The sequence below is a fragment of the Oncorhynchus mykiss genome, chromosome 10 (genome assembly GCF_013265735.2).
Source record: "Oncorhynchus mykiss isolate Arlee chromosome 10, USDA_OmykA_1.1, whole genome shotgun sequence".
NCBI classification, from domain to species: Eukaryota; Metazoa; Chordata; class Actinopteri; order Salmoniformes; family Salmonidae; genus Oncorhynchus; species Oncorhynchus mykiss.
The window spans coordinates 7167676-7181265 of NC_048574.1; the positions used below are offsets into that span (position 1 = coordinate 7167676).

The 13590-nt window shown below is 49.6% G+C and overlaps 1 protein-coding gene across 3 annotated transcripts in view; it reads right to left on the reverse strand.

Annotated features, from left to right (window-relative positions):
• The window catches only part of LOC110533297 (peripheral-type benzodiazepine receptor-associated protein 1), a 227660-nt gene that overhangs the window by 87085 nt on the left and 126985 nt on the right, over window positions 1–13590 (reverse strand). For all 3 annotated transcript variants that reach the window (XM_036989598.1, XM_036989597.1, XM_036989599.1), the window contains exons 7-12: window positions 13382–13552; window positions 12091–12174; window positions 11736–11825; window positions 11109–11231; window positions 9935–10039; window positions 8947–8997 (exon numbers count right to left, since the gene is read on the reverse strand). In XM_036989598.1, the coding sequence (XP_036845493.1) occupies window positions 8947–8997; window positions 9935–10039; window positions 11109–11231; window positions 11736–11825; window positions 12091–12174; window positions 13382–13552 (624 nt within the window). The remainder of the gene's footprint in view (window positions 1–8946; window positions 8998–9934; window positions 10040–11108; window positions 11232–11735; window positions 11826–12090; window positions 12175–13381; window positions 13553–13590) is intronic.

Here is a 13590-nt window from a genome sequence, read left to right on the forward strand (position 1 = left end):
TGTGTTGGGGTGATGATAGTGTGTGTGTGTTGGGGTGATGATAGTGTGTGTGTGTTGGGGTGATGATTGTGTGTGTTGGGGTGATGATAGTTTGTGTGTGTTGGGGTGATGATAGTGTGTGTGTGTTGGGGTGATGATAGTGTGTGTGTTGGGGTGATGACAGTGTGTGTGTGTGGGGGTGATGATAGTGTGTGTGTGTGGGGTGGTGATGATAGTGTGTGTGTGTGTGGGGGTGATGATAGTGTGTGTGTGTTGGTGTGATGATAGTGTGTGTGTTGGTGTGATGATAGTGTGTGTGTTGGGGTGATGATAGTGTGTGTGTGTTGGGGTGATGATAGTGTGTGTGTGTTGGGGTGATGATAGTGTGTGTGTGTGGGGGTGATGATAGTGTGTGTGTGTGTTGGGGTGATGATAGTGTGTGTGTGTGTGTTGGGGTGATGATAGTGTGTGTGTGTGTGTGTTGGGGTGATGATAGTGTGTGTGTGTGTGTGTGTTGGGGTGATGATAGTGTGTGTGGGGGTGATGATAGTGTGTGTGTTGGGGTGATGATAGTGTGTGTGTGTGTGTTGGGGTGATGATAGTGTGTGTGTGTGTGTGTTGGGGTGATGATAGTGTGTGAGTGTGTTGGGGTGATGATAGTGTGTGTGTGTTGGGGTGATGATAGTGTGTGTGTGTGTAGGGGTGATGATAGTGTGTGTGTGTGGGGGTGATGATAGTGTGTGTGGGGGTGAGGATAGTGTGTGTGTGTTGGGGTGATGATAGTGTGTGTGTGTTGGGGTGATGAGAGTGTGTGTGTGTTGGGGTGATGATTGTGTGTGTGTGTGTGTGTGTTGGGGTGATGATAGTGTGTGTGTTGGGGTGATGATAGTGTGTGTGTGTGTGTGTGTGGGGGGGGGGGGGGGGGGTGATCATAGTGTGTGTGTGTTGGGGTGATGAGAGTGTGTGCGTGTTGGGGTGATGATAGTGTGTGTGTGTGTTGGGGTGATGATAGTGTGTGTGTGTGTGTTGGGGTGATGATAGTGTGTGTGTGTGTTGGGGTGATGATAGTGTGTGTGTGTGTTGGGGTGATGATAGTGTGTGTGTGTGTTGGGGTGATGATAGTGCGTGTGTGTTGGGGTGATGATAGTGTGTGTGTGTTGGGGTGATGATTGTGTGTGTTGGGGTGATGATAGTTTGTGTGTGTTGGGGTGATGATAGTGTGTGTGTGTTGGGGTGATGATAGTGTGTGTGTTGGGGTGATGATAGTGTGTGTGTGGGGGGGTGATGATAGTGTGTGTGTGTGGGGTGGTGATGATAGTGTGTGTGTGTGTGTGGGGGTGATGATAGTGTGTGTGTGTTGGTGTGATGATAGTGTGTGTGTTGGTGTGATGATAGTGTGTGTGTTGGGGTGATGATAGTGTGTGTGTGTTGGGGTGATGATAGTGTGTGTGTTGGGGTGATGATAGTGTGTGTGTGTTGGGGTGATGATAGTGTGTGTGTGTTGGGGTGATGAGAGTGTGTGTGTGTTGGGGTGATGATAGTGTGTGTTTGTGGGGATGATAGTGTGTGTGTGTTGGGGTGATGATAGTGTGTTGGGGTGATGATTGTGTGTGTGTGTGTGTGTGTTGGGGTGATGATAGTGTGTGTGTGTTGGGGTGATGATAGTGTGTGTGTGTTGGGGTGATGATAGTGTGTGTGTGTGTAGGGGTGATGATAGTGTGTGTGTGTGGGGGTGATGATAGTGTGTGTGTGTGTGGGGGTGAGGATAGTGTGTGTGTGTGTGTGTGTGGGTGATGATAGTGTGTGTGTGTGGGGGTGATGATAGTGTGAGTGTGTGGGGGTGATGATAGTGTGTGTGTGTTGGGGTGATGATAGTTTGTGTGTGTTGGGGTGATGATAGTGTGTGTGTGTTGGGGTGATGATAGTGTGTGTGTTGGGGTGATGATAGTGTGTGTGTGTGGGGGTGATGATAGTGTGTGTGTGGGGGGGGGTGATGATAGTGTGTGTGTGTGGGGGTGATGATAGTGTGTGTGTGTGGGGTGGTGATGACAGTGTGTGTGTGTGGGGGGGTGATGATAGAGTGTGTGTGGGGGGGGGGTGATGATAGTGTGTGTGTGTGTGTGTGGGGGTGATGATAGTGTGTGTGTGTTGGTGTGATGATAGTGTGTGTGTTGGTGTGATGATAGTGTGTGTGTTGGGGTGATGATAGTGTGTGTGTGTTGGGGTGATGATAGTGTGTGTGTGTTGGGGTGATGATAGTGTGTGTGTGGGGGGGTGATGATAGTGTGTGTGTGTGTTGGGGTGATGATAGTGTGTGTGTGTGTTGGGGTGATGATAGTGTGTGTGTGTTGGGGTGATGATAGTGTGTGTGTGTTGGGGTGATGATTGTGTGTGTTGGGGTGATGATAGTTTGTGTGTGTTGGGGTGATGATAGTGTGTGTGTGTTGGGGTGATGATAGTGTGTGTGTTGGGGTGATGACAGTGTGTGTGTGTGGGGGTGATGATAGTGTGTGTGTGTGGGGTGGTGATGATAGTGTGTGTGTGTGTGGGGGTGATGATAGTGTGTGTGTGTTGGTGTGATGATAGTGTGTGTGTTGGTGTGATGATAGTGTGTGTGTTGGGGTGATGATAGTGTGTGTGTGTTGGGGTGATGATAGTGTGTGTGTGTTGGGGTGATGATAGTGTGTGTGTGTGGGGGTGATGATAGTGTGTGTGTGTGTTGGGGTGATGATAGTGTGTGTGTGTGTGTTGGGGTGATGATAGTGTGTGTGTGTGTTGGGGTGATGATAGTGTGTGTGTGTGTGTGTGTTGGGGTGATGATAGTGTGTGTGGGGGTGATGATAGTGTGTGTGTTGGGGTGATGATAGTGTGTGTGTGTGTGTTGGGGTGATGATAGTGTGTGTGTGTGTGTGTGTGTTGGGGTGATGATAGTGTGTGTGTGTGTTGGGGTGATGATAGTGTGTGTGTGTTGGGGTGATGATAGTGTGTGTGTGTGTGTTGGGGTGATGATAGTGTGTGTTTGTGTGGGTGATGATAGTGTGTGTTTTGGGGTGATGATAGTGTGTGTGTGTGTGGGGGGGGGGGGTGATGATAGTGTGTGTGTGTGGGGGGGTGATAATAGTGTGTGTGTGTGTGGGGGTGATGATAGTGTGTGTTTGTGTGGGGGTGATGATAGTGTGTGTGTTGGGGTGATGATAGTGTGTGTGTGTGGGGGTGATGATAGTGTGTGTGTGTGGGGTGGTGATGATAGTGTGTGTGTGTGTGGGGGTGATGATAGTGTGTGTGTGTTGGTGTGATGATAGTGTGTGTGTTGGTGTGATGATAGTGTGTGTGTTGGGGTGATGATAGTGTGTGTGTGTTGGGGTGATGATAGTGTGTGTGTTGGGGTGATGATAGTGTGTGTGTGTTGGGGGTGATGATAGTGTGTGTGTGGGGGGGTGATGATAGTGTGTGTGTGTGTTGGGGTGATGATAGTGTGTGTGTGTGTGTTGGGGTGATGATAGTATGTGTGTGTTGTGGTGATGATAGTGTGTGTGTGTTGGGGTGATGATAGTGTGTGTGTGTTGGGGTGATGATAGTGTGTGTGGGGGTGATGATAGTGTGTGTGTTGGGGTGATGATAGTGTGTGTGTGTGTGTTGGGGTGATGATAGTGTGTGTGTGTGTGTTGGGGTGATGATAGTGTGTGTGTGTGTGTGTGTGTGTTGGGGTGATGATAGTGTGTGTGTGTGTGTTGGGGTGATGATAGTGTGTGTGTGTTGGGGTGATGATAGTGTGTGTTTGTGTGGGTGATGATAGTGTGTGTTTTGGGGTGATGATAGTGTGTGTGTGTGTGGGGGGGTGATGATAGTGTGTGTGTGTGTGGGGGGGTGATGATAGTGTGTGTGTGTGGGGGGGGGGGTGATGATAGTGTGTGTGTGTGGGGGGGTGATAATAGTGTGTGTGTGTGTGTGGGGGTGATGATAGTGTGTGTTTGTGTGGGGGTGATGATAGTGTGTTTGTGTGGGGGTGATGATAGTGTGTGTGTGTGGGAGGGTGATGATAGAATGTGTGTGTGTGGCGGTGATGATAGTGTGTGTGTGTGTGGGGGGGGGGTGATGATAGTGTGTGTGTTGGTGAGATGATAGTGTGTGTGTGTTGGGGTGATGATAGTGTGTTTGTGTTGGGGTGATGATAGTGTGTGTGTGTGGGGGTGATGATAGTGTGTTTGTGTTGGGGTGATGATAGTGTGTTTGTGTTGGGGTGATGATAGTGTGTGTGTGTGGGGGTGATGATAGTGTGTGTGTGGGGGGGTGATTATAGTGTGTGTGTGTGGGGGTGATGATAGTGTGTGTGTGTGGGGGTGATGATAGTGTGTGTGTGTGTTGGGGTGATGATAGTGTGTGTGTGTGTTGGGGTGATTATAGTGTGTGCGTGTTGTGCTGATGATAGTGTGTGTGTGTTGTGGTGATGATAGTGTGTGTGTGTTGGGGTGTAGCATGTCTTGTGGGGTATGGATGGGTGTCAGCTGTGTGCCAGTAGTTTAAACAGACCTCTGGTAGCATGTCTTGTGGGGTATGGATGGGTGTCTGAGCTGTGTGCTAGTAGTTTAAACAGACCTCTGGTGGCATGTCTTGTGGGGTATGGATGGGTGTCTGAGCTGTGTGTTAGTAGTTTAAACAGACCTCTGGTGGCATGTCTTGTGGGGTATGGATGGTTGTCTGAGCTGTGTGCTAGTAGTTTAAACAGACCTCTGGTGGCATGTCTTGTGGGGTATGGATGGTTGTCTGAGCTGTGTGCTAGTAGTTTAAACAGAACTCTGGTGGCATGTCTTGTGGGGTATGGATGGGTGTCTGAGCTGTGTGCTAGTAGTTTAAACAGACCTCTGGTGGCATGTCTTGTGGGGTATGAATGGGTGTCTGAGTTGTGTGCTAGTAGTTTAAACAGACCTCTGGTGGCATGTCTTGTGGGGTATGAATGGGTGTCTGAGCTGTGTGCTAGTAGTTTAAACAGACCTCTGGTGGCGTGTCTTGTGGGGTATGAATGGGTATCTGAGCTGTGTGCCAGTTGTTTAAACAGACCTCTGGTGGCATGTCTTTGTGGGGTATGGATGGGTGTCTGAGCTGTGTGTTAGTAGTTTAAACAGACCTCTGGTGGCATGTCTTGTGGGGTATGGATGGGTGTCTGAGCTGTGTGTTAGTAGTTTAAACAGACCTCTGGTGGTATGTCTTGTGGGGTATGGATGGGTATCTGAGCTGTGTGCTAGTAGTTTAAACAGACCTCTGGTGGCATGTCTTGTGGGGTATGGATGGGTGTCTGAGCTGTGTGTTAGTAGTTTAAACAGACCTCTGGTGGCATGTCTTGTGGGGTATGGATGGGTATCTGAGCTGTGTGCTAGTAGTTTAAACAGACCTCTGGTGGCATGTCTTGTAGGGTATGGATGGGTGTCTGAGCTGTGTGCTAGTAGTTTAAACAGACCTCTGGTGGCATGTCTTGTGGGGTATGGATGCGTGTCTGAGCTGTGTGCCAGTAGTTTAAACAGACCTCTGGTGGCATGTCTTGTGGGGTATGGATGGGTATCTGAGCTGTGTGCCAGTAGTTTAAACAGACCTCTGGTGGCATGTCTTGTGGGGTATGGATGGGTTTCTGAGCTGTGTGCCAGTAGTTTAAACAGACCTCTGGTGGCATGTCTTGTGGGGTATGAATGGGTGTCTGAGCTGTGTGCCAGTAGTTTAAACAGACCTCTGGTGGCATGTCTTGTGGGGTATGGATGGGTATCTGAGCTGTGTGCTAGTAGTTTAAACAGACCTCTGGTGGCATGTCTTGTGGGGTATGGATGGTTGTCTGAGCTGTGTGTTAGTAGTTTAAACAGACCTCTGGTGGCATGTCTTGCAGGGTATGGATGGGTATCTGAGCTGTGTGCTAGTAGTTTAAACAGACCTCTGGTGGCATGTCTTGCAGGGTATGGATGCGTGTCTGAGCTGTGTGTTAGTAGTTTAAACAGACAGCTCGATGCATTCAACATGTCAACACTTCTTACAAAAACAAGTAGTAAAGAAGTCAATCTCTCCTCCACTTTGAGCCACGAACGATTTACATGATAATATTAGCTCTCAGTGTATATTTAAGGGCCAGCCATGCTGCCCTGTTTGGAGCCAATTGTAATTTTTAGAGGTCTCTCTTTGTGGCACCTGACCACACGACTGAACAGTAGTCCAGGTGTGACAAAACTAGGCTCTGTAGGACCTGCCTTGTTGATAGTGTTGTTGAGAAGGCAGAGCAGCGCTTTATCATAGACAAACTTCTCCCCATCTTAGCTGCTGTTGTATCAACATATTGAATATTGACACGTTACCCGCAAGAGAGCTGCTTCACCTCAGTCTCATTAGCGAACATTAGTGCTTATTAGTAACTGGAATAGTCAATGTTATAAATGTGCCAAGTGCAGTGTCTGGTTGCTCCTCATTATACACCACAGACCAGCAGCGTCTGGTTGCTCCTCATTACACACCACAGACCAGCAGCGTCTGGTTGCTCCTCATTATACACCACAGACCAGCAGCGTCTGGTTGCTCCTCATTACACACCACAGACCAGCAGCGTCTGGTTGCTCCTCATTACACACCACAGACCAGCAGCGTTTGGTTGCTCCTCATTACACACCACAGACCAGCAGCGTCTGGTTGCTCCTCATTATACACCACAGACCAGCAGCGTCTGGCTGCTCCTCATTACACACCACGGACCAGCAGGGTCTGGTTGCTCCTCATTATACACCACAGACCAGCAGCGTCTGGTTGCTCCTCATTACACACCACAGACCAGCAGCGTCTTGTTGCTCCTCATTACACACCACAGACCAGCAGCATCTGGTTGCTCCTCATTACACACCACAGACCAGCAGCGTCTGGCTGCTCCTCATTACACACCACAGACCAGCAGCGTCTGGCTGCTCCTCATTACACACCACAGACCAGCAGCATCTGGTTGCTCCTCATTACACACCACAGACCAGCAGCGTCTGGCTGCTCCTCATTACTCACCACAGACCAGCAGCGTCTGGCTGCTCCTCATTACTCACCACAGACCAGCAGCGTCTGGTTGCTCCTCATTACTCACCACAGACCAGCAGGGTCTGGCTGCTCCTCATTACACACCACAGACCAGCAGCGTCTGGTTGCTCCTCATTACACACCACAGACCAGCAGCGTTTGGTTGCTCCTCATTACACACCACAGACCAGCAGCGTCTGGCTGCTCCTCATTACACACCACGGACCAGCAGCGTTTGGTTGCTCCTCATTACACACCACAGACCAGCAGCGTCTGGTTGCTCCTCATTACACACCACAGACCAGCAGCGTCTGGTTGCTCCTCATTACACACCACAGACCAGCAGCGTCTGGCTGCTCCTCATTACACACCACGGACCAGCAGGGTCTGGTTGCTCCTCATTATTCACCACAGACCAGCAGCGTCTGGTTGCTCCTCATTACACACCACAGACCAGCATCGTCTTGTTGCTCCTCATTACACACCACAGACCAGCAGCATCTGGTTGCTCCTCATTACACACCACAGACCAGCAGCGTCTGGCTGCTCTTCATTACACACCACAGACCAGCAGCGTCTGGCTGCTCCTCATTACACACCACAGACCAGCAGCGTCTGGTTGCTCCTCATTACACACCACAGACCAGCAGCGTCTGGCTGCTCCTCATTACTCACCACAGACCAGCAGCGTCTGGCTGCTCCTCATTACTCACCACAGACCAGCAGCGTCTGGTTGCTCCTCATTACTCACCACAGACCAGCAGCGTCTGGCTGCTCCTCATTACTCACCACAGACCAGCAGCATCTGGTTGCTCCTCATTACACACCACAGACCAGCAGCGTCTGGCTGCTCCTCATTACACACCACAGACCAGCAGCGTCTGGCTGCTTCTCATTACACACCACGGACCAGCAGGGTCTGGCTGCTCCTCATTACACACCACAGACCAGCAGTGTCTGGTTGCTCCTCATTACACACCACGGACCAACACATATTCTTTACATCAACAACATAGGTATTACTACACAAATTATTGTAAGACCTCTTATACACTATATTAGGCCCAGCCTTTGGAACTTTGGTTTTCCTAGATTTGGCAATGATATTGTGATCACTACAACCAGGCGTCAGCACCACAGAACTACAACAACCAGACCTCAGCACCACAGAACTACAACAACCAGACCTCAGCACCACAGAACTACAACAACCAGACCTCAGCACCACAGAACTACAACAAACGAACTCAGCACCACAGAACTACAACAACCAGACCTCAGCACCACAGAACTACAACAACCAGGCCTCAGCACCACAGAACTACAACAACCGAACTCAGCACCACAGAACTACAACAACCAGACCTCAGCACCACAGAACTACAACAACCAGGCCTCAGCACCACAGAACTACAACAACCAGGCCTCGGCACCACAGAACTACAACAACCAGACCTCAGCACCACAGAACTACAACAACCAGGCCTCAGCACCACAGAACTACAACAACCAGGCCTCAGCACCACAGAACTACAACAACCAGGCCTCGGCACCACAGAACTACAACAACCGAACTCAGCACCACAGAACTACAACAACCGAACTCAGCACCACAGAACTACAACAAACGAAATCGGCACCACAGAACTACAACAACCAGACCTCAGCAACACAGAACTACAACAACCAGGCCTCAGCACCACAGAACTACAACAACCGAACTCAGCACCACAGAACTACAACAACCAGACCTCAGCACCACAGAACTACAACAAACGAACTCAGCACCACAGAACTACAACAACCGAACTCAGCACCACAGAACTACAACAACCAGACCTCAGCACCACAGAACTACAACAACCAGGCCTCAGCACCACAGAACTACAACAACCAGGCCTCGGCACCACAGAACTACAAAAACTAGATCAGACTTACCTCCAGCATCTGTACCACTCCCTCATGCTCCCTCTTGGCAAAAAACTCCGCCTGTTGAATGGAAAGATAAACACTATTATTTTAATATTTCTACTCACAAAGTGTAATTCAATGCACTCTTCAGTTACTTAGTTCACATCTAATCCCTCATAATAGTTCCCTCCAGAACTAACCAACAAACTTTGCACCCAGCTACCCCCTACTGGACAAAGTCTTTGATACACATCATAAAAGTGAAGCCGAAAAATGTAATGAGGATCTTGCTTAATGATTTCTGGGAACAGGGTTCCTTGGATGTTCTAGTTGTATAGCTGAGCGCATGGCCTTATATTTAAGAAAGGATTAGTTGGCTGGGCAGTGGTTCTTGTTTAGGAGGCAGGGGGGAGAGAGGACAGGCTTTCGCTGGGCAGTGGTTCTTGTTTAGGAGGCAGGGGAGAGAGAGGACAGGATTTGGCTGGGCAGTGGTTCTTGTGTCGGAGGCAGGGGAGAGAGAGAACAGGATTTGGCCGGGCAGTGGTTCTTGTTTAGGAGGCAGGGGAGAGAGAGGACAGGATTTGGCTGGTCAGTGGTTTTTGTGTCGGAGGCAGGGTAGAGAGAGGACAGGATTTGGCCGGGCAGTGGTTCTTGTTTAGGAGGCAGGGGAGAGAGAGGACAGGATTAGGCCGGGCAGTGGTTCTTGTGTCGGAGGCAGGGGAGAGAGAGGACAGGCTTTGGCTGGGCAGTGGTTCTTGTGTAGGAGGCAGGGGTGAGAGAGGACAGGATTTGGCTGGGCAGTGGTTCTTGTGTAGGAGGCAGGGGAGAGAGAGGACAGGATTTGGCCGGGCAGTGGTTCTTGTGTCGGGGGCAGGGGAGAGAGAGGACAGGCTTTGGCCGGGCAGTGGTTCTTGTGTCGGAGGCAGGGGAGAGAAAGGACAGTAATGTATGCCATTTAGCAGACGCTCTACCAACTGAGCTCCAGAGGACCAGAGGCAATGTGTGGTCGTCTCACCCGCTGTAGTCGTTTGATCTCATTCTGTTTGAACTTGAGGATAGCCAGTGCCTGCTCATGTTCCAGTTCCAGCTGCTGCCTGCGCTCGGCGACCTCTCGCATATGCTGCAAGCATCAAAGGAGAAATCAATTTAATGTAACAAACACAGCGCTTACATAATTACTCTATAGTTTACACACTCGGTCACGGACACATTTACACAACACAGAATAGCCGTTCCATGTGCGCATTCACTTGGCAATCGTTCGAGAAAAATCTGATATGAATAAAATTAAAAAGTGAGGCCTCCCCAGTGGCGCAGCGGTCTAAGGCACTGCATCTCAGTGCTAGAGGCGTCACTACAGACCGTGGTTCGATTCCAGGCTGTATCACAGCGGTCTAAGGCACTGCATCTCAGTGCTAGAGGCGTCACTACAGACCCTGGTTCGATTCCAGGCTGTATCACAGCGGTCTAAGGCACTGCATCTCAGTGCTAGAGGCATCACTACAGACCCTGGTTCGATTCCAGGCTGTATCACAGCGGTCTGAGGCACTACATCTCAGTGCTAGAGGTGTCACTACAGACAGTGGTTCGATTCCAGGCTGTATCACAGCGGTCTAAGGCACTGCATCTCAGTGCTAGAGGGGTCACTACAGACCCTGTTTTAATCCCAGGCTGTGTCGCAGCCGGCCGTGACCCGGGAGACCCATAAGGTAGTTGACTTCAGTCGTCAGTGTTTCCTCTGACACATTGGTGCGGCTGGCTTCCGGGTTAAGCGAGCAGTGTGTCAAGAAGAAGAGTGGCTTGGCAGGGTTGTGTTTCGGAGGATGCATGGCTCTTGACCTGCGCTTCTCCCGAGTTCGTACGGGAGTTGCAGCGATGGGAAAAGACTGGATATCACGAAATTGGGGAAAAAATACTGTGAGACAGGCGGTCATTTGTATGCTAGTTACCGTTTGACTAAATGTCATGACCGCCACAGCCTAGCAACACTACTATATCTGTAGTCAAAGTGAACCTGGCCCTGGGGAGTCAACACAACTTGGAAGTGTGGCAACAAAATACTAGAGATCAGCCTGTACCTTTAGGACCTGCTCTACACTAGAGATCAGCCTGTACCTTTAGGACCTGCTCTACACTAGAGATCAGCCTGTACCTTTAGGACCTGCTCTACACTAGAGATCAGCCTGTACCTTTAGGACCTGCTCCAGGTTCTCCAGTTTGACACGGAGTCTCTGGTTCTCCTTGAGACCTGAATCACGTTGAGCGGTCACTTCAGAGAGGTGTTCTCTCAGCTCCTCATTCTCAACCCAGGTCTGAGAGAGAGGGATGGGGTGGGGGGCGGGGGGAGAGAGAGAAGGGTGCGGAGAGAGAGAGAGGGAGGGGGGCGGGGGGAGAGAGAGAGGGATGGGGGGCGGGGGGAGAGAGAGAGGGATGGGGTGGGGGGCGGGGGGAGAGAGAGAAGGGTGGGGAGAGAGAGCGAGTGAGAGAAGAGAGAGAGGGAGGGGGTGGGGGGGCGGGGGGAGAGAGAGAAGGGTGGGGAGAGAGAGCGAGTGAGAGAAGAGAGAGAGGGAGCGGTAGAGACACTGGACATGAGTACTGCCATTCCTCAAGACCAGGAGGAGAGACAGACACATAAAGCAGAAGCCCTTCCAGTCTACTGAAGGGTCATGACAGAGAAGACCGTTGAGGGTTCCATTTCAACCATAATGTACATTCATTCTGTCATAAAAACAACACTAAGCCTACGAGGGCCTCAAAGAATAGAATAAAATGGAATAGAATGGCATAGAATATAAAAGATTTGAATAGAGACTGACCTGATCGAGCAGCTGTGCCTTCCTCCTGAGGAGATCTGCCTCCTCCTCTAGATGCTCATTTTTGCCTCGCTCATCCTCAAGCTGGCTCTCCTGTCAGAGGGAATAGCTTTAGTAACTACACCGTAGTACAGCGATAACTATACTGTTGCAATCAGTGGAGGCTGGGATGCCACTTTAATAAATCTGAGGCCGGGCTCAGTGTAACGCCTGGAATAGAATGAATGGAACCTTCATCTGGCTGACACGGTTTCACTCATTCAATTGCAGAGGAATTTCTCCCCAGCACCTGGCCCACTGAGAGGAGCACCTTGAGTACAGTAGTTAACAGGCAGCTGATGGGACGAGGGACCCTTACCAAATCCAGACATCCCTTCTGTCTCTTCCTAACTTCATGTTCCAAGTTTTCACATTCTTTTCTCTTCTTGCTCAGCTCACATTCCTGAAACAAGACGCCACCACGTTAGAGAGACCAGGCCTGAGCATCAGAATGATCCTTATCCAACTATACACCTGCTCCATAGCATGTCATGTTACAGAGACCAGGCCTGAGCATCAGAAACATCCTTATCCAACTCATATCATGTCATGTTACAGAGACCAGGCCTAGACATCAGAAACATCCTTATACAACTCATATCATGTCATGTTACAGAGACCAGGCCTAGACATCAGAAACATCCTTATACAACTCATATCATGTCATGTTACAGAGACCAGGCCTAGACATCAGAAACATCCTTATCAAACTCCATAGCATGTCATGTTACAGAGACCAGGCCTAGACATCAGAAACATCCTTATCCAACTCCATACCTGCCCCACTGAAATCAGAACGCTGTGGTTGAAGTAGGAGCTTTTAGTGTTGTTGTTATTATCGTTTGTGTTGTTTCGTAAATTCATAAATGTGAAAAGCCTATTTGACATCAGACCGTAACATCATCATGCACATGTACTCAGAGGCCTATCCGACTAGAGTACCATGCATGTCTATGATATCATGTCCTGTCCTGTTAATCAGATGCCAAAGCATATTATCATATCGTTTTTTGTATTTGCCAAAAAGTGTCTGCACGAATCACGATCAATCTGTTCCGGATCCAAGTCCTTAATTCCACATTGACCTCTGACATGGTTACAAGGTTTTACCAAGCTCAACATTCTTATTTTATTCTAAATGCAGTTTACATAGTCAGTTACGCCGTGCCCCCGTCTCCCAGCAACAGACAGAGAAATCTGCTTATTTCAGCGTCCATCGCCACACATGTGGGCGTGTCCTCTACAGTGACGACACAGGCCCAGGAAGACAATATTGATCATAAAAAAAAAAAAGAGCTTGACCCTTGACCTGATTTGTTTTCTCACCATTGTCTGTCCATAGCATTAACACTTGGTTTATCTTCATGCATTGATAAAGCCATCCTTCAGACCACAAGCAACCATTATATCATAACTGGTTTAGCCAGCACTCGATATTCAGCAGTAGGCTTACAAGACTGCACTAGTCCAATTAGCAATGCCATTTCAGCCAAGTCTCCAACAAGAGGTGTGTGTGTCAGTATAGCTAGCCGTGACAGGATTGTATACTGTATGAGGTGAGTGCGGATATAATGTGTGTGTGTGTGTGATATTAATGTGCCTGTTCTTACCAGCAACTGTAGTCTTTGATCTTCTGCGTGCTCCTTCTGGTGGGAGTGGCTCGGGGTGGGGGCGGGCCCCGGCGGAGTTGGGATCACTCGTGGCCCCTCCTCCTCTCTGGGAGTCTCCTCACACCTGGCTGGAGTCTCATTTAACGCCAAGAATTGGGTCTCTGCTGCAACCTGTCAGAGGCACAAACCACGGAGGTTCACAACCAGGC